This window comes from Haemaphysalis longicornis, unplaced genomic scaffold, assembly GCF_048455015.1.
Source record: "Haemaphysalis longicornis isolate Haplotype H1 unplaced genomic scaffold, Haemaphysalis longicornis Haplotype H1 scaffold_1, whole genome shotgun sequence".
Lineage (NCBI taxonomy): Eukaryota > Metazoa > Arthropoda > Arachnida > Ixodida > Ixodidae > Haemaphysalis > Haemaphysalis longicornis.
Window position 1 is genome coordinate 408488812 of NW_027526203.1, and position 27966 is coordinate 408516777.

The 27966-nt window shown below is 48.6% G+C and overlaps 1 protein-coding gene across 3 annotated transcripts in view; it reads right to left on the reverse strand.

The window, feature by feature from the left end:
* Positions 1 to 7219: 7219 nt before the first annotated feature.
* Positions 7220 to 27966, reverse strand: part of LOC144155477 (protein O-mannosyl-transferase Tmtc3-like) — a 431255-nt gene continuing 410508 nt past the window's right edge. For all 3 annotated transcript variants that reach the window (XM_077686941.1, XM_077686942.1, XM_077686943.1), the window contains 8 exons: positions 27712 to 27794; positions 27557 to 27629; positions 26325 to 26411; positions 25575 to 25648; positions 24727 to 24847; positions 18352 to 18453; positions 16355 to 16438; positions 7220 to 10680 (listed from right to left, as the gene is read on the reverse strand). In XM_077686941.1, coding sequence (XP_077543067.1) covers positions 10372 to 10680; positions 16355 to 16438; positions 18352 to 18453; positions 24727 to 24847; positions 25575 to 25648; positions 26325 to 26411; positions 27557 to 27629; positions 27712 to 27794 — 933 coding nt within the window. In that variant the 3' untranslated portion in view covers positions 7220 to 10371. The remainder of the gene's footprint in view (positions 10681 to 16354; positions 16439 to 18351; positions 18454 to 24726; positions 24848 to 25574; positions 25649 to 26324; positions 26412 to 27556; positions 27630 to 27711; positions 27795 to 27966) is intronic.

A 27966-nucleotide genomic window follows, 5' to 3' on the forward strand; every position in this document is an offset into this window, starting at 1 on the left:
CACCACCTATGTGCAGCCCCTCTCACTCTGCTGTCTCCTCTCCTTCGGGCACGCTGAGTGCCGCGCTCCGTCGGTCTCTCAGTCGACGGTCATCCGCGCTATGCACTCTCTCTCTCTCTCTCTCTCTCTCTCTCTCTCTCTCTCTCTCTCTCTCTCTCTCTCTCTCTCTCTCTCTCTCTCTCTCTCTCTCTCTCTCTCTCTCTCGCATTACCCGACGATTTCTCCCGCAATTCGAGTAATCGACCCAACGGAAACGCACAATGGAACCCCCTTCAGCGTCGCATCACACCAGGGTTCCCGCGAGGGGAGGTGGGCGTAATTTTTTTGTGTGGGTCATTTCCATTGACGCGAAAGGTCACCCTTTCGGATTCATGTGCTTGGATAAAGTGCTGGCGGGCTGAAATATAACTGGTGTAGTTAGTTAATCGCGTGTTTTTGTCACAACTAAAAGTCTGGGAAAGCTTCAGTGTGCATTTGTCTTCGCACTTGCCGGCGATGCGGTTGTGTTTTCTGTGTTGTTCTGTCGCTTGCTAACTTACACCGAATTCACCCAGCCGTATACTCTTCACCAAAATGTACTGCCTGCCAGCCCCTTGGCACCCTTCATCACCTCATGTGGGGAGGCCCGAAAGATACCCTTCCAAAAATAATCACGTTTGAGCAGTGGAAGGAGGCGTTGTTCTGCCCGAAGTAGGAGACTCAAGCTTAGTTGGTCGCCTGGGTGGCCGCAGTCACCGCCGTACGGGGGCCACCATCGTCCACTAACTGTGCTTCTATACAACTACTATGCTTCCCTTCTTTCTCGTCCTCTTCCATTCCGCGCTTGTCGGTGTCGTCTGCTATATTTCACCGGACGCTGCGGTCATCACACGTTGTTAAAATATTTCAAAACGTTTACCGAATACCATAGCTGCGCAAGATGGAACAAGTGCTTGAGGTTTTAGCACAGCAACTCGGACTTTACCCCAGTGTGTTTGAGAGTGTCAACTGACAGATTACGCCGGCGAAATATTTAGGTGTTCCCCTAGAACATTACCAAGATAGCGACCAGTGCTGGCGAAGACGAACTAGGGTGTGCGAGAAAAAATCACGCCATATCCACGGAATGAATGATGATAAGTGGGGCGAAGCTCGAGTGGGGGAGATCATCGGTAACCGTAACTCTCCCGTGAAAGTTCGCCCGTTACATCATTAAGAAAGACGTAAGACTGTGTGCGTACATTGTACAAATCAACTTTTATTTTGTTCTTTTATTTTGTTCTTGTTCGTTTGTTGTTGTTGTTGTAGGGTTCGTGAGGCTGCAAGCAAGCACTCGTATCGGCAGGCAAACCCCGATGCAGTGAGAGCCCGCGAGGCGGCTACAAAACGCATCAAGCGAGCTCAGCCCGAAGCTGCCGACGCGCGGTTTAAGTGCGACTTTCTAGACGAGATGCTTCGGCCTCTCTTTCGCGCACGGCGGGATCCTGTCGGCGAGCGCGCGCTGCCGCCGCCCTGCGCGCCCTCCGTTCCGCAGCCTTGTCAACAACCACCTCCTCCATTCGGTGACTCGTTGCGAAAGAGGAAGCGCGTCAACAGCGATTGCCTTTTATAGTGTCAGTCACGTGCGAGTGACGTCATCATGACGTCACTCACACCAGCGCCACCTGCGAGTGAGTCATCGAACTAGGCGGTCACGTACCACGAGACACAAGGGATGGACAGACCCACGGCTTTAGGAGCTTCGCCCCTAAATGAGGAAAAAGTGCGAGGTGAAGGGTGGATCGTTGTCTGGGTTTGCGCTAGCGATGGCTTGTAATATATTTCTGTTCGCAAAACTGTGGTCCGCTTGGCAGAATATTCATAGTACTCGTGCAATTGTACAGAGGTTGCACTGTGTGTGGGATGTTGAGGAGTGGAGGGGGAGGTCTACCTGGTAACGGGCGAGAAGAAATAATTGTTTTCCGACGTGTGCGCGTTGGTGGTGCGAGCCACTGTGTGCAGCGCAGATCAAGCGACAACGGCGGGCAGGGGCGGCGGGTAGTGCGGGCAGAGCAGCGTCAACGCGGTCATGGCAAACACCGGTCGCACGTTACTTCGAAATGGGTCGGCCACGCGTCACACGTACGTCCGAGGAGGAGGAAGCTTGCGATCAGCAACGCCGCCACCAGTGACGGGAACGAAAGGAAATACCACAAACACACGCAACATATAATGAGAAAGATTCTATGAAACCGAAAAGATTAACGCACGCGTAAACACCGGACGAACGGTACAGCTTCGCTGCTTAAACATCTGTCCGAGAGTGCATGGGCGCATTTTTTTCTTTAAACCTCGCATTGGGGCGATACCTGTTAAACAGAACGTAGTTGATTGAGAATAATTTGTTTGTGGCTTGGGAAGTTGACCGTTTATTGTGTAAGAAACCCGAAACTGTTGAACATTTTTGGGCTGTGGGGATGGGACGTTTTTGTGGCACGTTCTTCAGGGAACTTTGAAATAGGGTCTAGGTTTAGGTCCACATGGTAAACGGTTTATGGTGGTTGAAAAGGATAATGGAGTGCATTATGACCTTCGGATGTTGTTGGTCCTCAGTAATGTGGTGGTTGAGCCACGAGCTTTTGCGTTAACGGCTTGGGATTGAGTCGCCGCAATTCAAGTATTTTTAACCAAGACAAATGATTTTTTGAAGACGACAGTCATTTTTCGTCTAATTAAACGGCAAAATTTTGGTCTGTCTGTCTGTCTGTCTGTCTGTCTGTCTGTCTGTCTGTCTGTCTGTCTGTCTGTCTGTCTGTCTGTCTGTCTGTCTGTCTGTCTGTCGATTCAGCCACCTGGGCAAAATTTGAAATAAATAATTGAAGGAGAAGTATATATAATCAAAACTTTTCTAAACCACCAAATCTGGAAACACATTTCACATCCGTCCACGTCGTTCAGCAAAAAGAAAACAGGTCTATTTGAGGCGAGTGAGTGAGTGAGTGAGTGAGTGAGTGAGTGAGTGAGTGAGTGAGTGAGTGAGTGAGTGAGTGAGTGAGTGAGTGAGTGAGTGAGTGAGTCAGTGAAAAAAAAATCCCGAGACATCTCCACTAACACGAAAACTGAGGAGGGGCGAAGCATGTAGTGTATAAGTGTATTCTTGACACCTTGGAGTTTTTGCTTACGGAGATGAAACCGTTGGGGTAGAGGTATACAGCTTTGCTGTAAGTCTCGTGGCTTTGAAGAACGAAGCATTCTAACGCGAGGCGTTGGAAAATGAGTGTACTGGTGTGTCCTTTTAGTACGTGTTTTTCCCACGGAGATGAAACGTACTAGCGCGAGATGTTGGAAAACGGGTGTCCCGGTGTGTGTTAGTACCGTGACTACATGATACTACGACGACATGAGACGCCGACAGACCGAGCCCCTAAGGGGCTTCGCCCCTAAATCTCGGAGGACACCTAAGTACTTCTTATGAGTTGTGATTGGGAAAGAATTAATGTCTGATTGAACGCTTGGTGAGGGTCCAATTAAACTGCGGTCTGGCTCACTGGTGGCTGCTGCGTGATATTCCGTTTCAAGATGGGTACAAGCCCGGAACTTCTGGTGCGATCAGAACTATATTAAACGTGTTGATATGCCACGCCCCACCTCTAAACCGACGACCAAAAGGATATCAAATCACTGTAACTTACGAAAGGAATGCGCGGAATTGAGCTGAACGAACCTTTTGCAATAAGAAATTACGGCTCTTGGAAAAAAAAGTATTCGCATTGCTGGTCCTCCAACCTAAGCCACTCGCTCCCAAACCCACGATTTTACCCCCTAGGCTACGGTGGATTCTTTTTTAGTTTATTAAGGCTACCGAAGCAGAACAGCTTAGCGCTTTTAGCAGTTGCATACAAGAATAGACCAATTGTTCCGAACGAAGCAGCAGAAGGCGCTGGGTGTGCACAGGAAATGCTTGGCGTTTACCTACAAGGAGATGGAATCTCGCGAATGTTGCGCCGCTGGACGAGCGCGGAAGATTTGTGTGATGTGCGAAACTCGGTGCGAGGAGAGCGGCAGCCAAACAGCTGCTGGCTGCCTTCCTGTTCTCCACGGGACCGGACGCCATCCGACGGGAGGTCTTCCAGCACCTAGTCAACTTCCTGGTTACAACAGGACTAGCGCTGCGTTTGTAGCCATCGAGTCATGGACTAAACGAACGCGATATAGACTATCTCCCACTCTCCTACCGCTCTTCTCTTCCCCCTTCTCTCTTCCTATCCTTTGAAGCCCCAATCCCCTTCCCTGGACTGGGTCGTATGAGGGTGAACTCCCCGTTGAGTTCAACAATATCCCCAGGCCTTTTCTCTTCCCTCCTTTGTTAATAAATCACCACCACCACCCCGTTGCCGCCACCCGCTTTTCCACGTGCTTCTGCGCTTGCCCAGGAGTTGCCAAGCAGCGCGCACTTGTCTTCGTGTTTTATTTGTAAAGAACGCGGTGCGTCCCTATTATTCGCGTTTTATTTCTGAGGCACGAGATGTGGTACGCGTTGCTGCCGATTGGAATCTACAGGTGCCATTTCGCTGCTACAGGCAACATGTAATGCTCTAGCATTAAATCTCTTCACCAGCTGGTGACATCAGTCTGGTAGAAAGCTTGGCCTGTACTCCAGACCAAGCTTTGGTATTTCACACACTGCCATCTAGAAAAGAAAAGAAAAACATCTAGAACCCTGGAAATGCTTGGACTGTTCGCTTGATTGGCAAATCCGATACGCACGACGCGATTTCGTGTGATCTACCGTACGTACCTTTCCCGCAACCTTTGTGTGCGCATGCGCTTGCAGGCGCCGCTATTACTTTTGGTGGTGGCTAGCTGTTATCTTAGCCGTTCCGTCTGATGGATGCGGTAAACATGCCGGGCCCAACTTCGTGGCTGCTGCCGCGGCATATAGGGAAACGTATTAGACAACGGCCCATTCAAAGAGCTCCCTTTGCGCATTACGTCAGAAAAGCGGAGCATCAAAAAACAAGCCTCTTAGACATCATGGTGGGCGCACTCCCGTAATTAGCAATATACTGGACAAAGCGCCGCCGGCAACCGTAATCGAAAGAGCCACCAATAGCGCTTTTGCATTCGCCGCTCTTAGCGCTTTTCTTGACGTGAAAAAGGTTCCATGTCATGTGGCCTACTTGGTAGACGAGACGCTTTGTTAGCAGGTGTTTAGGAGAGCAGGGATTTTTTTTTTTTCAAAGGAACACGGCAACACTTCCGATAAACGTTTTCACTGTTTCCTTTGCGTCTGGAAGTAAGTTGAAAGCTATAACTACGGAGCGGCACTGCGTGATTTGCTCGTCGCAGCAGATCCGCCTTCCATTTCTGCTTTGATTTTGTGGCTTTTTTTAGATGCGACGCTGAGAGGAGCATCTCTTGCCGGCGGCCCTGTCCTGCGTCCGTCGTCGTCGTTGTCCGTGTCCGCACAGCTGCGTCTCTCCCCCGCTCACCCCCTCTCCTCTCTCCGATAGCGAACACTCTCGCCTAACATCTGCGGGCCCGTGGCGCAGCGCACTCTCACTCCGCCGGTGGGCGGCGCTGCGCGCGGCGCTGTGCGCATGTGCAGTACTCTCTCTCTCCGCGGTCTCCTCTCCTTCGGGTGCGCTACGCCCGCATCCCCTCGCGTGGAACCCAACGATGTGATTGAAACGCAATTCACGTTCACTACGCGTTCCACGCGATTCGACTAATCGACCCAACGGAAACACCCAACGGAACCCCATTCAGCGTCGCATCACAGCAGGGTTCCCACGAGGGGAGGTGGGCGTAATTTTTTTCTAAAGTGGCTATCGAAAGCGTTTATTGCTGAAACTAAAAGAAAAAATCCCGGGCCATCTCCACAAACGTGAAACCTGGGGAGGGGCGAAGCATGCGGTGTCGAAGTATATTCTTACACGCCGTGGTGGCTCAGTGGTTATGTCGTTGTGCTGCTGAGCCCAAGCACGCGGGTTCGATTCCCGGCCGCAGCGGCCGCTTTTCTGGTGGAGGCGAAAAACAAAAACGCCCGTGTGTTCGAGATTTCGGGGCGCGTTACAGATCCCCAGGTGGTCAAAATTATTCCGGAGCCATCCACGTCGGCGCCTCATCACCTGTGTGGCGTCGGTGCGTTAAACCTTACAATCAATCAAGAAGGGTAATCTTGGTGCCGTGGCGTTTTTGCCCACGGAGATGAAACCTTTGGGGGGGGGGTGTAGAGGTATACAGCTTCGCTGCATGTCTCGTTTCTTTGAAGCACGAAGCGTTCTAGCGCGAGGCGTTGGAAAACAAGTGTCCCGGTGTGTCCTTTTGGTACACGTTTATCCCACGGAGATGAAACATTCTAGCCCGAGGCGTTGGAAAACGAGTGTCCCGGTGTGTTCTTTTAGTACGCCTTACGTTCTAGCACGAAGCGTTGGAAAACGGGTGTCTGGTGATTTAGTACCGCAACTACATGAGACGACGACGACGACGACGACAGGATACGCCGACAGCCCGAGCCCCTAAGGGGCTTTGCCCCTAAGGGGCTTTGCCCCTAAAAGCCGACCAATAGCCACTACACCTCTGTAATTACGGAATTCGAGCGCTGCAAGAACTCTGAGACAGGGAAAAAGAAAATTTTCTTTAGCGAGTTCGTAAGTTATCTGATGGGCATAGAGCGGTAATTTTTGGCTGAGGTACTTTTTGACCTCCGACCTCCGATTCTAGGTACTGGATGTGTTTGTTGACTAGTTTCTGAAAGCATTTAGGAATTAGAAAAAAAGTTCTAAGGAAGTGTTGCAGGGTCCCTTTAAAGGTGCCCATTCCACCATCTTAGACGATCAAATCAGTTAGTGTGGCTCGTTTGCATCGCACTTCCACAGTCTTGTGGAACGAGGAACATAGCACGCAAGGGATTGCAGAGGGGCTTTTAAGAATGAGCGTGCGAGCCAGGCGTTGATCGCGTTAACTAACACTGATCATACACCTACCTAATTTGCCAATTCGCTTTATGCTGACGTTTTTGTCACGTGTCCTCTCAGTTTTTGTAGGCTTTGTTTCGTGATTGTGGAATTGAAGATCTCTCGTTTACATATTCGAGTGTTTCTTGCAAGAAAAATATATCGTATCGCTTTGCAGAAAGAGATTGTCTTGTTCCTACTCCTGCTTGAGTTTTTCGTATCGTTCGTCAACCTCCACAATGAGCAACTTAAAACTAGCCGCGATTTGCCTTGCTTTTGAAAGAGACAACAACAGAGAGGTGTGAATTTAAAGCATTATTTGTGCCTTTATTCTGAAGTATTTTGTCTTATTTCGCCAAAACACAAGCGACAACAACACTGCAAGTCCTTTCTTACGCACCTTACAGACACAGATTAAAACAGGAATGCAGACACAAAGCGGCGGCAAAGCGTTCAACGCACAAGAACAATAAACACAACCTTTGCGAACTCGTCAAGGACAATGATGAGGGTAGGAGTGGCGATAAGGCAATCACGTGCACCACGAACCGGGCTGAAACAATACGGGGTGCTTGGGAGGGGAAAAAAATGAGAGCGACAATAGATAAACACCAGTGCGTCAGCGCATCACCTGCGAACCTTGAACATACAAGCATAGACGAGATCAGAGGTATTCGCAACGGACGGTCCACGCAATGCAACGTAAACCTATAGACAGCGCCTTCTGCTTCAAAGGGCAAAGAAGGGAATGTGATAGCGACTATGTTATCCTGGATTGCAGATTAACGACTTACCGAACCGACATCTTTTTTTTTTTTTATAATTCTAGCTAAGTGCACCGTGGTCCCTAAAACAGTTTCCTGGCTTTCACATGAGTCAATAAAAAATTTCGTGTGTCCTTCTCTGTACGTCTATGTACATCTCTCAGCACACCGGCATCCGCTACGCAGCCTTCCACCTAAACGCCGGTCTAACAATAAATGTCTCCTTGTAGTGTACGATGAGAAGCACCAGTCATAACGCACGCCGTACGCAAAGACAGAGACAGGCCCGTCTGATGTCTCGCCGCAGTTTTCGCAATACTCCAAAATAGAACGACTTCACATCTCGCCTATATGAACGTCGGATATCCAGTCTAATTATTTACAAGCTACATGCGCAATATTTACAGGCGCTCACGTCGTCACCGTATCCAAACTGTGTATGTACAACATAATATATATCTGTCTATATATATATATATTCTTTTAACATGCGATTTTTCATATGTTTCTCTTTTAGTTGCCGAAATATAGATCACATGTCTCGTTAGTGGCTGCAAACCCAGTATGATGTTGCTATACAAGATGCAATGTACATGCCGCAAGGCCCGACACTTCAAAGATCAGGGCGACTTGTTTTGTTAGACGTGACTGCTTACAAACCGTTGTCGGCGTGTTTTGTTCGCTTGCGTAGTCAACCACAACAATGCTCGAGGTTTATACATCAAAATTCAGTCATTGGGGCATATTTCTATCTGTAACGCAACAAAAACAAAGAAGAAAGACAAACATCTCTGGTGATGGAGGTGTCGGTTAACGTGACTTCAGTTGTCGGGATTGCCGGCAGAGGGGCAACAAACCTTGTTCTAAATTTTTGAGTGAGATTAAAAAGACACATACGAACAGGCTCAAATGCATCGATGAGGGAGGCAGGGGCTGGCGGCAAGTTATACAGAAAGCACTTCTAAAACCGGGGGCTATGAACAAATTTTCGACCTAGGATAATGGCTGCGAGATCAAATCATTCGTCGCCGCTCTATGTGCACAATTAGAGTGCCTTTCGCTTCTAGTGATGATACAAAAAAGTCTGCTTTCGCGTTTGTGGGTAAACAGCTTGGAAATTATACATGCATGCGCTAAAAGAAAATGGTTTGCTTTGACGCGCATCTAATTTGGCACTTTGGATGAATAAACACACAGTACGTTGCGTTATGTTACAGGTTGCTATCTCTGAAACTTAGATTGGGGATCTGCGATGTGCCTCACAATCTTTCACGGTATTTAAATTAGTGTGAAAATTAGTGAAAAAATTAAACATTTTTGTACTCTTCCGTAAATTAAACCCTTATGAGAGACCAAAGCTAACTTGTAAGCGTTGATTTTACTACGCATACCGACTGGCGACAGACAAAAAGTTGTAGAATTTAGAGTGACAGCTAGGTATTATGCGGTCCCAGAAAGAATAAAAAAATGCCGTAAACAAACAACAATTTGATAACTTATACATGATCACTGGGTAACGTAGAAACGTAGGCTACCTTTTTTAGTGTCTTCCTAAAGGGCCATCTGTGCCTCGATTACCAATGGGGCTTTCATTCTTGTTCTGGGATTTTTACAACTAGCACGAATGTAGTATTGAAGTTGATATTTATTAATATAACTTATCCAGGAAGCATAAATGATTTCTTAAAACTAGATGAACCTGTCTTTGCGGGGAAGAAAAAGGGAGGGACGATGTTCCTCTCAGCAAAAACATTAGCAAATCACGGGCGCTGGATAAAAAGCATAGTTAGTGGTCTGCCGCGTCGCACAGTATCACATGATCGGCGGCCGGATATATCGAAACTTACAATCGTCGCGCGCATTGGGGGCCATTTTAGGGGGTTCAGTCAACCGGGACGCGTGGCGCTGGCTTGCGCGGCGACGGTCTTGTGTACGCCACCTTGCCTGCATGGTTTCTCCATCCGTCCCCAAAGAGTGGAGGTCTGGTGGCCATATTGTTAATACTGCAGCAGCCGAGCGCATAACTAGGTGGCTAAAGCTACTTACGCGTGACGCGGCAGGGCACAATTCGTGCGTTTCTATCCAGCGGCCGTGACCGACTACAGAGTACAAATTAGGAACTTGTTTCTATACACCTTGTCTGCAAGGAGGCATGCGGTGTCGAAAACAGTGGCCCACAATCGCGCCCTGGAGGCAAGAAGAGTCTGCCTCTGAACCTTTCCGATCCACTTACGCACGTATACTTTCAACAGGTATGGTCGTTCAGCTTCATTCCTGCTGAGAGGCCGCACACGCAGCCCATCTTGGTGCACGATCTGAGGATTGTGCCACAAGTATCACCGTGCAGCGGGGTGCACAACTAAATCCACAACGAAGAGGGAAAAAAATGCAATGTGTCGTGGCTGTACTATCCACGAAAGTGTTCTTCTCTTCCTCCTATAGCGCGTCGCACGACACGAGTGCCGTCGTCCTTCGCGCACCGTTCACTGGCCAAAGCAAGCTGCATCGCTGCTCACCACGGGAAGTCGAGCGGACTCGGGCGCACGCAGCTTCCGCCGGGGTGCGGCGCTGGCAAAGTAGAGTGAACAGCGTGGCCGGGCGAATGTCAAGCACGCGTGTTCGCCCTTTCAACGCTCAGCACGTGGTCGGGCGGCCCACTGCACACACACTCGCCGTGTGGGCGGTCGGAATCACTGCACGTTGGTGGCGGATGCCGACGCCGATGCTGCTGCCGACAGGGGCTGCAGGACGGGCGGCGAAGAGGAAAGCGAGGCTCTCGTGCGTCGCCCTGCGGCGGCCGCGTCTCCCGAGCGGTTCCTGAGCAGCGTCTGCGTGACCTGCAGGTGTTTGCGGATGTACGTGGCATTCGGGTCCAGGGTGGTGGCGTGCTTGAAGCACCGTTCGGCGCGGTTCAGCTCCCCGCGCTCCACGTACACGACGCACAGGTTGTGAGAGCCCTGCACGTTGCCCGGGTCCAGGGCCAGGATCTTGCGGTAGCACTGCGACCGGAGCGAACCGCCCACATTAGTGGAGGCGCATAAAAGCAAACCCGCACGATTTATCCTGCTTTGAAGTAACTGGTGCGGACACAATATTTGGAGAGGGGTGAGGCGTGTGACGTGGGTACAAAATTCGCGCACCGATATACACGCGTGGATACGTTTATACAACGCACATGCATCGTACGTATCATGTGTCTCTACGTACAGATCAGGAAATTGAGATTCGTGCCTATATATGTGCGTACACATGTTTGCTCGAAAAAAGAATGCACGCTGACCTTTCTTCATTTTTGTCACAGAGTACGACATATATGTCTTGGCTGCAAACAATACCTTGACTGTATGTATGTACGTTGTACGTGCGTACGTTACGATGCATCGCCACCATGACGTCGCTGACGTGCCGTGTGGAATGAAGAATGGGATGGTCCTACTCATAACTTCATTTATTGAAGAGCTCTGATTGAAACACCATACACCTAAGGCCACCTGTTTCCGGCGATTGCATAATGAGCCAAGGGACGCGCAGCTGCTAGTGAGGGGAACTGCTAGTAACCGTGATATTGCTCTGGCCCAGGTTTCTAGCAGTAACAAAAAAAATTGTAAATAAAGAATAAAAAAAAGGAAATGCAAACATTATTATCTCGACACTTAAGTGCTGCTTATGATGTACTGAATTAGCGTGCAACTACTGAACGTGTCCTCTCGTTATGTTCGTTCTCCTTTCCCCTTTGCATCATTTCTTCCTCTAGGCGTATATCTAGGCTTGACGTTACGTGGCCCTAAGGCTGAGCCTTACAACGCGCCAACGTCAAGCTCGTTGCGTGTCAAGCTGCACGTACCGATTGACTTCGTTAGAGCTCAAAACGGAGCTGTAGGCCTGACACGAGGTCAGGATCAAACCCGCGTCCTCGGGTCATGACAACCGCATACACGCTTCTTCAGTTGTCCTGCACTGAACGTCGATACCCCGAAGCAGCGCTTGCTGCAGTTCGCTGTCAGGTGGTACGCCCGATTGTAAACTTCTCTGTTCTCTTCGCTGGGTTTGCAGCCCGGGACTGCAGGGCAACGGTATAGAGAACGGGACAACAAAACGCGTCGGCTCGCCCTGTTCAATCATGTGTTCGTAGTGCCTTCACAGCAGCGATGGGAGGACTTCCCCAGGGATGGAAAAGGGCAAGGGTGCGGAACACTCAGGCAGGATACACTCGTGTCTTGACCAGTCGCAGCGCGCCCATGTCGTGTGGTTGGTAGTGTGACCAGGCAGCTTGAAGAAAGGATAAATCTGGATGAATACGATAGCGCGTGAGCAAACATTGTACAGGTGCCAGCCGGCGTCAACGATGCCCGCCGACATTGAGTAGACGACGCAAGGACCACGCTTCGTCTCACGGGGAATGCACGAAAAAGCTGTACATCAGCACAAAAATATGCTCAGTGATGCGTAAAGGCGGCGATATATCGTGTAAGCACACCGAAGAACGCGGGGCTTCAAAAGAGCGAATGAAAGTGGTCTCAACTAAATTTTGTTGCTAAATGGCCAGCTTGCCACTGTATGCCGCTTAAAAAAAAAAAAAAAAAAAAAAAGCTTTTGGCGACGTAGTCCAACGAGTGCACTATTTCTCTTGCTATTTTCAAAACGTTTTTCAGGGCATTTTCAGCTTGAGCTGTGTCGCAGTAGTGCACTCACACTTAGACAACACGAAAGCATGAAGTCAAGGCGTAACAATAGCAACAAGCAGGGGGAAAAAGTTCACGAGCGCTGGGAGCGATCTTCAGTCATGTGGCGTGCGTATATGTAAATGTACTTGCTTTTCGACAAAAAAAAAAAAAACAGTTGAGTTTGAAAAAAAATGTGTTGTTTTTGTATATGGGATATCTTAAAAAGCCCGTGAGTCTATACCCTTCGTTACGAAGCACGTGATAGTGATAAAAGGGCGAAATATATGCTGATGACGAGGCCAAGCGCTTACGAGTTGACTGGAGAAACGGGCAGCGGAGTCCGTTGCGGCATCACTGGATTAATTCCACCACGCTCGGCCGTGCATGATCCCAAAGCGGAAATGAAACTTTGATCTAAATCCCATCTTGGACTTCGTTATTGGTAAAATTTGAGTTATTCAGAAAGACATGACTAATTTTCTTGCACTGTAGGGAATCACACATACGAAGGTTTTTTTTTTTTTCTTTTTTACGGTTACGGGCTGTTGGGCACAGTAACTTAGAAGGTGCGCGAGATCGAGGAATATGCGTTGGCAGAGGACGTTCCGAGGCGTGCACGTCCTGTAAAGTGTACTCCGCGAAAAGTATAAAAAGTTAACACCTGCTAGAAGGCATTTGCACGTTGCCCCTAAACTGGCTTTCTTGATCTACTATGCGTTTTGTGACCGTGCATGCTCACCAACGGGCTTGTAATGTTCTGTTCAGTAAAAAACGAAAAAGAAATTAGATCTCTGCATTGGCAAACGAAAACCAAAAACAAAAATTAAAAGGAAATATAGACTTTGTGATGTTCGCCTCGTGACCGTACATCCAAGCGCTCACACACGCACGTGCACATAACAACCAGACAAACACACATATAGGTATTATAGGAACCGACTCTGCCCATGTATGCTTGGAGACGTGCGATTGTTTTCGTGCAAGTGTGAAACCAGCACTAACGTCGTATACTCTTGGTCGCGCAGGCCAGGAATGCGTTGCGCTATGTGAGCGCGAACACAGGCGGCGCTGCGAAGCGCGCCTCCGTGACGTCAGCTTAGGGATTCTCGCATTTGTCGTCTGCTTCACTCAGGATCGCTCTCCCTGCTGTTTCTTTGCGCTAAGTTAACGCCTGATGCTTGTCCGCACCAGAATTGGCGTGTGGGTAACTTTTTATCATAATAATAGGCTTAAAATCGCATACACTAGCTCATGGTGTCAATTAAAGTATAGTTTTGGATACCGCTACGGAAGAAACATTGCCGGCGCCACCCCATTCCTTGCGAAGCCGCCGGTCCAGTGCGGAGCGCGAAGAGTCGGTGCTAGGCGTCAGATTCTCATGTAAGCATTCGAACAAAAGGAACAGTCAGCCGCTAATAAACGACAACAGCAAAAATGGAAGGCCAAAACAAATTCTAGGCCTTCAGGGCTGTCGGCTTTGGCAGAAGGCATCACGATTCCCGGTAATCATATGTAAGGTAAAATAGTTTTTGCAACCTTGCCGAACGCTCGAACGCGTTTTGTCACATCACTTTACGTTGTCAAGGCATGAAAGTTTGCCGACATGCACTATAGACTGCAAAAACTGTAGGTTGAGTTCCAAATAACCCAGTGTGTATATACGTGCGTGCTGAATCTATAACAGGCATCTAAGGAGTATACAGGTTTATTGAGCAAAACGAGTCACGTCTTCGTTAAATTTATAGTAACACATATATGTTTGTTAAGACCTGGAGGGATATTTCGAAACATTTTGCACAGCCATATCTTCCCGATATTCGGATATGCGTTATAGGAAAACTGCACTCAAGAGGAGGAGAAGGAGGAAGGGAGGAGGGGAAAACTTTGTTTAACAATTAAATCGATCTGGTTAGTGGGCGGGGTCTTCAGTCCAGGACAAGAGAGTAAAAGTAATTTTCTTCAAATCATGGAACGCCATCCCGAGTAGAAAAGGATTTGTTCTTCGCGCCTGGAAGGGTTGAAAAGCAATAAAGAGCTACTTGGAATTCTTCTTCGGTTTCGAGTCTTGTAATATATGCAGGTACACTATTTATTATGTTAGTTAGCGAGTATATCATGCCTTAAACACCGTAATCATGTCATCATTGTTCGAGTTGAGGGTCAGTTCGTTATGATAACGATATAATTACGATAGAAATTCGGAGCACAAAAGCCGTCTTCGAGTACCGTGGACCACGTTGTTTAGGGTGCGATCGCGGTGGCGTAGCACAAACCTTCTCATTGTATTTGCATGGGAATAAACAAAGCACGCTGCGGATATGCACCTTCTTGCACGCAGCCGTAATGAAAGCCAATTTGTGAAGAAGGGAATGTATGCCATACAAAATGAAGGAAATATCCACACGACATTTGTGAGGCTCCCAAACATCCAGAAACCTCCTAATAAGAAGTTCGTGACGTCGCAGAAAAATTAATGCGTTGGGCAGAAAAAAAAAGGAAGAAACATTAATCCGATACAAGACAACAATGAAAGAAGCATAAGAAAGCCGCTGTATTTCCCGCTGTGCGATGAGCGTGTAGAGGCCGCTGCTTGGTACGTAGTATTAGACTGTTGAGTCTTCATAGGAGCATCTCAAAAATACTGCAGGGAAGCCTACGCATTTTGAATACTTATCGAGAAGCTCTGATCGCTGATCCTCGCGAATAAGCAAGAAAGGACAAGTTACACACGATCTTCTGACCGATACTCTGAAGAAAGTTGTTCTCTCTCTCCTCGGGTGTTGCAAACTTGTGGGGGATACAGCTTCAAATTATTCAGATGCGTCAGAAGCTGGCAAAATAACTGAGTCGCTAGAAATACGCTTTTTAACGCACTACAGCAACGAAGCGGGCGATTTCTAGCCCACGCACTGTTGCCCCTCACAAGCGGAGTGTAGCAGACGACAGCGGCGCGCATCCCTAAGCCGACGTCAGAGCCAGGGGGCGCCACTCAAAGATCTCACCGCCAATCACCACCGCGCAGAAGTGTGAGGGGTGACCTAGACAATTGCATATTACGGGCGTGCCCACCTGCCTGGCGAAAGGAGAAGGGGGGGGGGGGGGGTTCCAGAAACAGCTTTGCGGACGACTGCACCGGACACCACTCCCACGGAGCACGAGCCACAAACGGGACCCTGCCACTGTTTGGCCTTCTGCAAGGACCTCCGGGTCTTAGGATGTCGTCTGTGGCACCGATATATCGCCGCACGGCTCGAGCCGTGCGGAGCCGGTGTCACTCGGTACCCGTCTTCACGCATGCTTTGTGACGAGAGCACCGGCGACCGCAGCCAAGGTCAGGCAGCGCCGGCCGAAAACGCGCTGCCACCGAAACTTCGGGAACGACCACCCGGTCTTCGAAGATCGTCCCTGGCACCCGTCTGCAGACGTCAGGCCTCAATTGTAGTGAGCGGTAAATAGAGCGCTGTGTTGTTGAACCACTGCTTCAGCGTGCGCTCCTTGCCGGTAGCAGCAAGGCCGAACTGCTTCAACATGCACTCACAGACGTACACACACTCTCCGCATGGGGACTCAATTAAGAATAAAGTGCTCAGACGTTTATGCTTGCAATGTTTAGATACCTCTGAGTCGAAAGAGCAATCATCCCAGATCCGAAATACAAACAAGTCCCATGCGACCCTTGCCATTTGCACAATTCACCGCTTGCGGCTCCGGCCTTGTTTGTCAACCTTTGTTGCGCCTGTGAACAATAGGCGCGTTTTGGTGTGAAAAGCTGACAGGTCGCAGAGTTGCGCGAGTTGTGCGGAAAGAAACGCTGGGCGCTGCCGACAGCAGCGTGCTGCCTGCAGGCCCCGCTCGGCGGCGAGCGTGCCCGTGACAGCGCTCGAGGGGATTTGCTTTGTTTGATTGGACGTCCCGGATTGTGTTCCGTCCTCGTCGTCTTAGTCGCGTTTCCTTCTGTTTGCATGGGATTAGGAGCAAGGGCCAGGAGCCGCTAATCTTCGAGACTCACCTCTTCGGCTGCTTCCAAATCCTTGAGGTGATTAACGTTGATGTCCCCGAGCAGCACTAAGCCCTTGATGTGGTTCGGGTGGTACTGGACCAAGGGAGGCAATGGAAAAGAGAGAGCAAGATAAGCGCGACTCAGCGAGCTTCACGTCTGCATGAGCGACAACGTGTGCTGACATTAGCAGACTGGCGGCCATCGCCGGGCCGTGCGTGTCGGATGCCTGGAATGCTGGGCTTACGGCCGAGTCTCCCGGGTACGGTTATGAGCGGCATGGCTGAATTCGAGAAAGAGAAAACAAGCTGAGGGCTTCCTTTTTTTTTTTGTACTGCCGTCCTCACTCATACGCTAAAGATGCTGTGAACATATTAAATGTCTAACTACGTAGTAAAATAACAGAGGGACGCGGGGTGGCTCACGTTATTACGAGAAATGGACAAAATTAATGCAGTTCAAGAACTGCCGTTGAAGCTAAAATAACAGGGAGCAGAAGGGAAGTACAATGAAACACGGTTAACTCTAAGTAGCAAAAACGGGAAAAAATTAGAGTCAAGCGGGAAATCGCAATAAGAGAAATTGAAAAAAAAAATGCAATGTGAAAATCAAGCATTCCAAAATTATCACTTGTCCAAGAACACCACTAAAAAGATATCTTCTGATACAAACCCAACTACAGTAGGGGGTCCTCCATTTCAAAAAATAATGAAAACTGGCCCTCTATTGACGCCGACGCGGCCAAGACATCGTCCTTGGAAAATTTATTTTTCTGTTTGTGTACAGGCATTTCACTAGACACGTGCGTGAACAGTAAAATTAAAAACACGCAAAGAGCTCGCAAAACGAAGACGATGGGCCGCAAAACTAGGAGGTGAGGATAGAAGATCACTCGTCAAGGGAAGAGGTATAGGCGAGATGGGGGCAGGCCGAACTTGCCCTAAAATTGGATGCGCGAATACGTTGCGCGCACTTGCAGCGGTTTTTTTCTTACTTTTTTTCAACCACAACTGCACGTTCGGGTTTAATTCAACCAATATGAAATAAATGTGATGGAAGAGTCCCATACCATAATTAAGGACATTCATGTTTTCAATCAGCTGTCAAGCAATTGTTATTATATAAAAAATTGTCGAGTCTTTCTAGTGGGAATCGTCAGACAGCGCGCAAGAAGTCTTTCTACAGGCCCATACACAACTACGTACGTTTTACTCAGAGGCCCCAGGCTTTATGGCCTTTTTAAAGAGCTTTTTATTAGAGAAGGGGCCTTACGATTAACCGATGTGGTCGATGTATACCTATGGAGCACATCGCGTCACGCTGCACGGACAGATACACACATTTAAAGGGGGGGGGACTTGTCTAAGAATGCTTATACATCAAAAGCAAAATCGGCGCATTTATGCTTAACAACTGTTTCTAAGGACACACATGCTTGCAAAATGCATGTCTGCCTCTATTGCGGCTTAAGAGACATTAAACTTGAGGAGGTTAAGATTGGATGAATGACTAAACCCCAATTCAATTAAGCCAAAACGGCCAGTTTATGCACCTGGGAAGCACTCTGCGTAGGAAAGCGTAACCTTTTACTGCGCACAAAATAATGCGGCAAAACAGAACGTTGGGTCGCAGTGGTACTTTCGTGCTCGCAAGGATACTGCCGGGCGATGGTGTCCGTAACATTACGCCATTGTTTCCGCCATCCTGACAGAAAATTTGCGTGGTGTGGACCTGAGCAACGTCACCGCAGAACTGTGCACTACACACTCTACACGCTTCTGACCGCCGCCTTTGCGAAGACAGTGGTGGTAAAGGCAGCGAAGTGTGTTTTTCTTATCTTAGAATAGGCTAGGAAGAACGTTCGTATACCGGTGAAACTGCAAAAAATATCGGGATAAGCGAGAGCTTCGTGTGTAAAAAACTTTGGATAGACTTCACCACAGTGTCGGGCTTGTAAGGGGGTGCGGGAGAAAGAGAAGATAGAACAATGGTTATAAAAGAGCACGCACCTTGAGTAGGTCTTTAAGAAACCTCATGGCTTCCATGGGTCGCTGCTGCTCGGACAAAAGCAAAGCCAAATTGAAGAGAGCACTGCGAAGCTTGGGCTGCACCTACAGTGGGGAAAAACGCAGAAACAAGAAAACAGAACAACATTTCAGCAAAATAGTTCACTGTCGGGGAGTGGGAAGTACAAGCTGGCAGAACAGGGCAAATGGGAATGGAGCACTCGAACACAAGCGGAATATGAAGCAGTATGCATATTAAACGGCTCTCTTAAGTTCAAAGAATCAGCGCCTCTGCCAGTTGCCTATATGTTTACAGTCACTTCAACGATACGAAGAGATGTAAACAGATAATCGAAGGCAGCAACTTCTCGGTGAATCTATTTTCGAAGACCTGCGTTTATACAACGATAACAAGTGGGAGCACGATGACGTGAAGTTGTTGCGACGTTCATCGTCAGTTGCATCCGCTGCGACGTAATAGGTCAATGTGGCATATACGGCATGGTGCTACAAGTCATTTCGTGATGATTCACACAATTTCTAGCAGAGGTATTGCACCCGAAGGCGCGTGCGATACATCCTTCCTAAACTACGATCTGCCCCGCACACAAGAGACAGAAACGAACGGATGTCACAAAACTGACTGAAAAACTTCATCGGTGAGAGCGAACTTTTTCTCCAACCGGTAATACTTCGCTCGTTCTCTCTCTCTCTCTAACTCACGGACGTGCACTACCAGATTTCGATGACGTAGTCTTTTCAATTCTTCCGTTCTCTGTCTAACGGCAGGATCACAGTTACGCGCTATATCGCGAGCACACTTCCGCTTTCATTAGGACCTGCATGAAATGCGAGAGCATTTAATAGGAGCGGTTACAGCGTGACGGAGAACACAGCGTTACCTTCCCCTGATCGTCCTCAATACGTTTAAAGATCGATCTTTTCTTGGGATCGAAACATAGCCACCCAGGCCGTTATTTCTCCATTTGCGGCTTGAAAGGGGCACTCGCCAAAACAGATAGGAGGGAAGCTCTAACGTGCTTTGTTGCTGCACGCGCATGCGCTCTTCACGTATTTACCATAACAGTAAAAAGGGCGGCTGGAAAGTGCACCGTGGGCTGAGAATGCAGTGTGCCCCACCCTCGGAACGTATACTGTAAAATGACTGCGGCGACACCGGCGGACAGACAGCGTCACGCGGCAGAAGCGACACCGAGGCATGAGACTGACGAAACATTAACACACCTCTCCATTGATAGCGACGCGCCGTCGTTTCCAAAACAGCACACAAGAACGCGAAACCCTCTGTGCCGTTGGTTATGCTCGAAGTTCTCCGTTGCAACCGCACTCGGTGCTAGCATTTGCGTTGCTTCTAATGGTTTCTTTAAAGAGATATGCATATCATTCAAATAAAAACACTCCGCGCTTATTGATTGATAATTTTACCCTACTGCAAAAACAATATCCCACAGCAGATTCGTACAATAGGGGGCCCCACCGGTTTTCGCTAATAGAGCTCTCTCAAGTGGTGACATGAGGAGCAGTGACTTTTTAACCATCGCTTTGGGGTGAGATGCTCTCCCTGAAATACACTTCCTGAAATTGCTTTTGACTTCCAGTAATTGCTCGGCCCATCCCCTCCGACAGTACATGCCAACAGATAGTATACTGTCTACAAACATCCCTACACCAAGTTTCGCTTTAGTTGTGCCACGGCCGCTGGATTAGAAGCGCTCTCATCCAGCGATCGTGGTTGTGCCTTAAAGACGACTCTGTATGCTAGTCCATCTTACGCCAATTACGCGCCAATGCTCCAACCACGGCCAATACCCCAGAAGAGGAGGAGGATAAGATGGCAGTCTAGACGGCCTGGTCGAACGCCCAGCAAGTACACATATGATACTCCGGGAGGCTACGGCGAAGATACAACCTGGTGCAATAGAAACCAGGGGCTCTCTTCCAAAAATAATCTTAGTGAAAATGCCGATCGTCCACCTCCAGAGTTCCATCAGGCACATCTTCGATGTGAAAGCGGATGTCCCCGAGGTCTCGCTATCTGGAGATTTATGCAGGATCTCGGCTTTAAAGAGGATAATGGCGAGGAAGTTCCACCATGGCCTAATGTGAAGGCGTCCGCTCTCCAGGAGCTCATCGCCTGTGCGACAGAACATCCTAATGCTTCTCCACCTACCAATGAAAGCGACTGTGGCCACAGCCAATCGCCATGGACAGGCGGGAGTACGGGCCTCCTCGGCCTCGGTGGGGGGCTGCCTTGTAGTCGACCAGGAAACGCTGTTTAGATCGCCATGGCAGCTAACGACCTAGAGATAAATGGCCTGCTCAACCTTGCCTGCGAGGCCCTGGCCTACCTGATCCGGGACGGAAGACCAAAGCATATGCGCCAAATGTTCCGCATCGACGCGACTTTGCACCTCAGGAAGAGGAGCAGGTCTGCAAGGGGAACGAATGGGGTCGTATATATGCTGTGGACGATAGCGGCTGCCAAGCGCAGATGTAGAGAACTTGTGAGTGGGTCTAGCATATAACGTAAAGTTACGTTAAAACGTCGGTTAAATAATTGCAACTTCAAGCAATGACATCTCAATGTTCTTCCTATGCTGATTGTACGAAGTAAAGCGAATCTTTGGCAGATGCGGACAAACCTTCAGGCATGTTCTTAAGGAACCGAAACCAGTTTTAGCGCAGACATTTCGAGGCCAAAGCGAAAATTACGGGAAAATCCACGTGAATTTCGGCTTGGGATTTGAACCCGCCAACTATGAAATCCGAGTTAAGCACGCATCCCGTTCACCACGGCCGACCCTTGGCTCTAGCTAACAAAGGTAGACTTAGTGCACGCGTTGTGGCCTTTGAAGTAATTAAAAACGTATGTTGAAGATATCGAGGCCTAAAACGTACAAGAGCAAGTTTAGCAAGCTAATTACGGAGTTAGCAAAGCCCGTCTACTCTAATAGCGCATATGCAGGGCTAAGAAGGGAGATTGTTCAAGCGTTTCAGTCATAGTAATCGAGCGAAGAAACCGACCAAATGGAAAAACGTTGGCTTTCTTACTGCGTTTCGGGAATGTGCGTGCGTACGAGTGGAAACTACGTCACCGGACAGAACCTATGCGACAAAAAGGATAACACATAATTAAAGAGAGCACTGTAGTAGTGCGAATATTCCTCCGAGGGCTTTTGAAATGCTTCTTATTTCGGGAGGACCACTTTTCTGCGATCGATTGAAAGAAGAGGCTTGCATAATGGAGCCCTTATGACAGGTGACGTGGCTGTGTCGGGCCTGATTTATATGAAGCAACACTGATGTTTGGGAGAGCTGATTTATATTTTTGAGTCTGTTTTCCAGGGACCCTAGTATGTCAGAAAGCCCGTCTTACAGGAAAATCTTCTGCACAAGACAGGAACGCTGAATATTTTCAGCTACATTCTTGAGATCATTACTTTGGTTCAAAAAAAGAGACACACCTTAAGCCGTACCTCTTTTGCTTCTTTGTCTTGCCTTCGACGGAGCTTATCTCGCTGTGAAATTTACGAAATGTGAGAGTATAAAAATAATCTGCTTTCGTAAAATAATAAAGCAAGAACGCTTTATGGAAATTTTATTTATCGTTGGAGCTCTTCTTGCATTGCCCCCCCCCCCCCCCCCCTTCCCCCCTCCACCCATTCAGAAAGAAAGCTGGGACCATCACGCTATTTCTTTGCTCCCGACTCGCAATACAGCGTTATACGTTGGTAAAGCAGAATGGTGTTGTGTTTTTGTATAACCGCACAGGTCGGATGTCAACCCACGCCAAAACCTGGATACTGCGGTAACACAGCGCCGCGCCTTGATATCCCCATAACTAAAATATTTTCACGTGTGGGATCCGCACCCAAAACACCCGAACAGACAACGCTGACGCGGCACTGCATGGTCGGCAGCAGCTACTGTCCAGAGCGCGTGCGTGCCATTCGCTCTCCCGGCGGACTCGCTCCCCCTTTTCCACGGGCGCGAAGTCATTCGGAATACGGAACATCTGGCCCTTCTGCTCTGCGGCCCCGCACCGGATCAGGTCGGCCACGGCTTCGCAGGCAACGTGAGCAGGCACTTGTTGTCTATACCGTTCGTTATAGATCGTTGGCTTCCATGAGTATCTAGAAAGATGCCTTATGGTCGGCATCCAGGAACTTTCGGTCCAAGGCCGAGGCGGTGCAGTAATCCGGTCGGCCCATGGCGATCGGCGGTGACCAGTCATCGTCATTGGTAGGTGGCGGGTTGTTGTGGTGCTTTGTCTGTGGTGCTCAGGAAGGACATCGCAAGGGCGGACGTTTTCATACAAGGACAAGGGCGGACGTTTTCATATCAGGCAACTGCAGAACCTTGTCGTAACCGTCCTTGTCAAAGCCGAGGTTTTTCACAAGTCTCGGGATGGCAAGCGAGATCTTGGGTTCATCCGGTTAGACCTCCAAAATGCGCCCATCAGAACTCTGAAAGTGGATGATCTGAGCAGCCTTTTGGAGGAAAATCTCCGATTTCCATTCCACCTGGTTGAAGGCTTACCGCAGCCTCCCTGAGTTCGACATGCGGATTTGATAGGAGTTCGACTAGCCTGCTAGACTGCGGTTTTCTTCTGCTTCTAGCTTGATTAGAGCATTGGCGCCTACCCACGGAATGAGATTGGCCGCGACCCTCAAACGGGCTATGTAGTTAAAAGTGCGCAGGTAAAAAAGGAGAAGAACAGGTAGAAATACAACTAGATACACTACCAAGGAGCAAGGGGAGTCTTAAAGGAACGCTCTTATGAACTGAGCAGTCTTCCCGTGGCCAAGATGAAATCAGGAAGGAGGGAGTAAATTTCATTCTTTGCATGGCTGCTTGCAGCGAAGGTAAGCGTTTGTTGATGCCAATCCAAAACTGCGTAAATACTAGTTCAATTTAGGAAGGCGGCGTCTCTTGGCTGCGAGGGACACTTCGCAATGAGGAGAAAGGCAGAACGATGAATTTTATTTGCATTTCAAGTGAGCCACATCTGGACTACCCAGGATGGCGTTGGACCGCCCTCTGATCAGGAGGTGTCGCCTAAAGCAGGCCGTAGTCATGGATGTCATATTTGGGAACACACGCACTGCAGAGCCACGTAACGCCAATCCAGCTAAAGAACTCGCAGTTTTATTGTGAACAATACCCGCATACCCAGGAACCCATACAACGCGCCCAGATATGTGATTGAGGAAAATTGCCGAAAAGTGCTTAGATGAATAGATATTTAAGATTAATAAAACGATGTACAAAGGAACAAACAGTATTCGGTGCCACAAATGCATAGGTACGCGTGTGCGTACTTTTTTAATGCGTATTATTCTTTGGAGAAGTTGCGAGTGCGATACAAACCACGTAAAGAAAATTAGGAACACTCACATTGATTTGTTCTTTTTAATTCAACATAATTAGAGCAACATCCTGAATTGACGACTTGAGCAACAAATTCTCGGGCAATAGGCGAACAAGGGCTCTGCGTGGATAAATAATTATTTGCAACACTGCCCAAAGCATGTCGACATGAAAAGTATTAAAATTGGAAAAGGGAAGGACTTTCTAACCCTCAGCATCCGGCGATGGTGTGATCCTGCCCTTGTTACGAATCAGCTGTTACGAATCAGCACGCCGCTGTGCTTCAAGCTTCGTTCGGCACTCTTCGGCTGTGTGGCGGAACCTCCATTACGTGCGCCTTTCGAGTGGGCGCCTCTGTTAGCCTGCAGACAACGGATCCCGACACGCCGCTACATGCCTGGGAAGTCCGGATCACTGGCGCCTCTCTGTCTGCGTGATTCAAACTTCGGCGGTGGCAGACGAGGCGTGTAGAGACACGTCTGAAGGACGCAGAGACCTTTGCGGAGACCTCCTCTCTCCCCTCTCTCGGAATCAGCGTGCGCCGTTACTACCGACCGCTCACGAACTCTGGAAAGAGTGGTGTGTGTGTCTGTACTGTTCGCGCCGTGTGCAAACAAACCAGAGAGAACGCTTGTTTGGCCGTTAGCGCTTTGGGTATAAATAAGAGCCCCCAAGCGCTGAACTTCATTCCTGTTCGAACAGTGAATCAGTGCTGTTCCTCTGCTCGAGTCCTGTACTGTAACCTCGCACGTAGGGGCATTCTTCTTGTCTGGCTTCGGCTCGTCTCCAGCCGTGAAGTAAACAATTTAAGTTTGTCTTCGGCTTCTTGTCGTCATCTTCAAGGCAGCAGAATTGGCTGGCCGCTCGCTTCACCACGCTACCACACGCATGTCGGAGGCGACGGAGCTCGGCTCTTGCTTGCCTTCCCAGATGCAACTCCCTGATAGCAACCGAAACGTTCGAAAATCTGAAGAGGCTTCGACTTACCAGCACAGCCTTGCGCAGCCAATTTTCAGCGGCGACGGCGTCCTTCTTGTCAAGCGCCAGCATGGCTAGGTGGAAGTAAGCCCGCTCATCTCTCTTGCCGCTGTGAACCACCTTCTGCAACCTGGAAACAAAACGCATGGGCGTGCTTAAGGGTGCTGGTACAAGTCGTAGCCAAGCCAGTCCAGGTATTTTTTGGTACGCGCTGAGTGGGCAACGCCGAAACGAAAAAAAAACCCCCAGGACACAGCTCACAAAAGAAGCGTGTTTGGCGTGTTTCTGTGCGGACCACTCAGCGCGTACCCAAAAAATCCTTAACCAACTGGCCCCTACGTTAGCTCCTTTGGCACTCCCGGAGTTCATTTTTAGTGTCGATAGCGGTGCTGCTGTTCTCTGCTGCTGTTCTCGGCATCACATTGACTTTGGCACCATATTGGCAAAAAGAAATGACATGGTTTCTGATTAGATGTAACGCGCCACCAACCGATCGGAGATGACTTTTTAACGAAATAGTGAGCTCCCAAACTTGGTCATGTCTTCGAACAGTCCCGTCTTTCACGTTTCAACATGCAGTACCGCAAGCACTGACTGACCCATTGCTTCACAGCGCAATATCTTGGTGCCATACGTCGAATTACGCCGGAAAGGTGGGGACAGCCGCGCCAGGTTGCCGCAAGGCAAGTAGCCACTAGTATAATTCGCACTTACACTTTGAATTACTCTTCTAACAAAAAAATGGATTCTTTCTGCCATTGCAAAGAAAAGCAGCCATTTTTTGAAAATGCGAAACACACGCCGGCTGCGTACAGCTATGCGTATTTAGAATAACGCTTAAATGCTTTGCGCCTCACCTTTCGTTTGCCATCTTCTTCTGGCTGGCAGTTCCTGCCTCTTGAAGTAACAAGGCAGAGTTGAGCAGGGCATGCTGAAAAGGAGAACACATTTATTTGGTATTCTTTTGCCACAAAATCAGGAACATTGGACCTTTTGCCAGGAACGTTTGCCACGAAAATCAGGAAGGAAAGGCGGCGAGACTGCATCACGGTCTTTCATCCTGATTAGCAGGCTAATAAGGCTCAAAGATATTTTACAATGCACCTTTATTCTCTCGAAAAGGCGGAGCGAGAAAGAACGCTTTGCAAGTGTGCAAGCCCATGCCAGAAGAACAGCCGATTAATGAAATCTAAGACGGCGCGCCCTCAGAGCAAATCCAACTCACGCTAAGACTGTGGTACCGAATACGTCAACGTTACATGCCTCAGGAGTAGCCGATAGTTTTATTGAGTGGGCAACATAAGGGGCATATCGGGGCAATATATGGGCATACTCATGCACACAGAGCGACAGAAGAACAGAAAGCGTCTTGTGCAGAGAGGGGGACTCCAAGCCGAGTCTCTGGCCGGCGGCGGCATCAGCTGTGGTGGGGCTGCGTTCGCACCACTGCCTCTGACCGACGCGCCTGGCGTCAACGCAGCAACAAAACATTTTCTCTACTTCAAAAGCAGCACAGAGACGAGAACGAAGGAAGTGAGAAAGAAGAGCGCCATTCAACACCGCACACACGCAAGAAAAAATTTTTTAAATTTTTTCAGCCTTGTTACCTCGTGGTCGGGGTCAAGCTCGAGCGCTCGGTTGAACAGTGCCATTGCTTCGTCGTTGCGACCTTGGTCCATCAGAATCACCCCTAACTGCAAAACAACAAATCAGAAACTTGAGATTGATTCGAGCATATGCAGGAAACGACGATAAGCCGGATACTTGGTGCGGAAGCGCGGTATCTTTTGTCCCATTACACTCGCTGCAAGCCTCAGATGCTGATGCGCCTAGAGATATACAATGATCTGACTTGTCGCATGAAGAAGCATATTCAGAAAATAAAGGCGGGCTACAAAAGTGGCCACCCTTGCGCCTGCACCACTAAGCTGAAAAATGCCAGTCGTCAACTTTCTCGATGAGGAGAAAGTAGTAATCGAAGCAAGAAATACGGCAATGAGATGTCATAGTGAGCTAGAAAGGCAGCTAGATCGTTCGCAATTAAGTTGACATTCGTCGCACGTAGCACGCAGATCCTTTACATGATTTGTCAATCCACTGAGTGGCATGTTCTGAGCCAGATGACCGTACGTTTATATCTAGCAAGTTATAGACTTTGGCATTTTTTAACAATATCCGGCATGAATATGTGTCATTATGAGCATGCGGGCATGGGTCAACGCGTGCAATTCTCAGTTTTCAAATGATGCTTTGATTTAAGCAGCATCTGCAAGCCCTAATGAATCTTTATACCGCTTCCTGGACCGTATAGCAGGCGAAAAAACTTGCAGAGAAAATAAAAATCGTGGTGGTGTAGCTATGGCTCTCGCTTAGGAAGCAGTGTTGCGTGGCCTCGACCTCCGGTGCTTGTAAATCAACAAAATCCCTTTTCGTCGTCCAGATCAGTGCTCGAGTGTCTACGCACGCACGCAAGCACGCATGGTACTGCTAGAGGTGCCTCACGCCTAAAAGGCACGAAGATATTGGGCATCATTTCAAATTATTCTCATCATCCATCGCGCTATCCCGATTGAAGCTAAATAAAACGCCGTTTACTTAACCGCGGTGCTTGCTTTGGTTGTTATTAGAAAGTTTATTTTGGTTTACAAATGAGGCTCCCAAGAATAAGATACTTTACTGTAGTTGATAGTTTACTGATAGTATTCGCGACTTTTCCCACCTTCCTATTTTTTATCAATCAGCCTAATGATAAAATTAAAACAGCGGATCAGAGAAATCCTCAAGAAATTCAAAGGGGAAATTGATAGCGTTATATTGTAACTACGCGCTCTTTACTTACGTTGTAATACAAGTCCGGGTTGCTCTCGTCCAATTCTAAAGCCCTCTCGTACATAGCCTCTGCCTCTTTCGTTCTGCAAACACAACGAAATCACCAGTTAAAACACTGCATTGGTGACGTCAGAAACACGAGGGCTTATAACCCTATTTGTTTACCTGTTCATGCGAAGTAGGAAGTCTCCCCGGTTTAAGTACGCGTCAGTGAAGTCAGACCGGAGGCTGATTGCTTCTTGATACAGCTGTAGATAAATGAAGATCGGTAATTTTGGTATGTATCAGACATTACAAAAACAAACAAGAGGTTGGATCACGCTACAAACAATTTCGTACTAAAAATTAGCACCCCTACATCGCTCTAATATGCAATTAATACACCAATAAAAAGCGCGAGACGTCTGGCTTTCTCTGGGC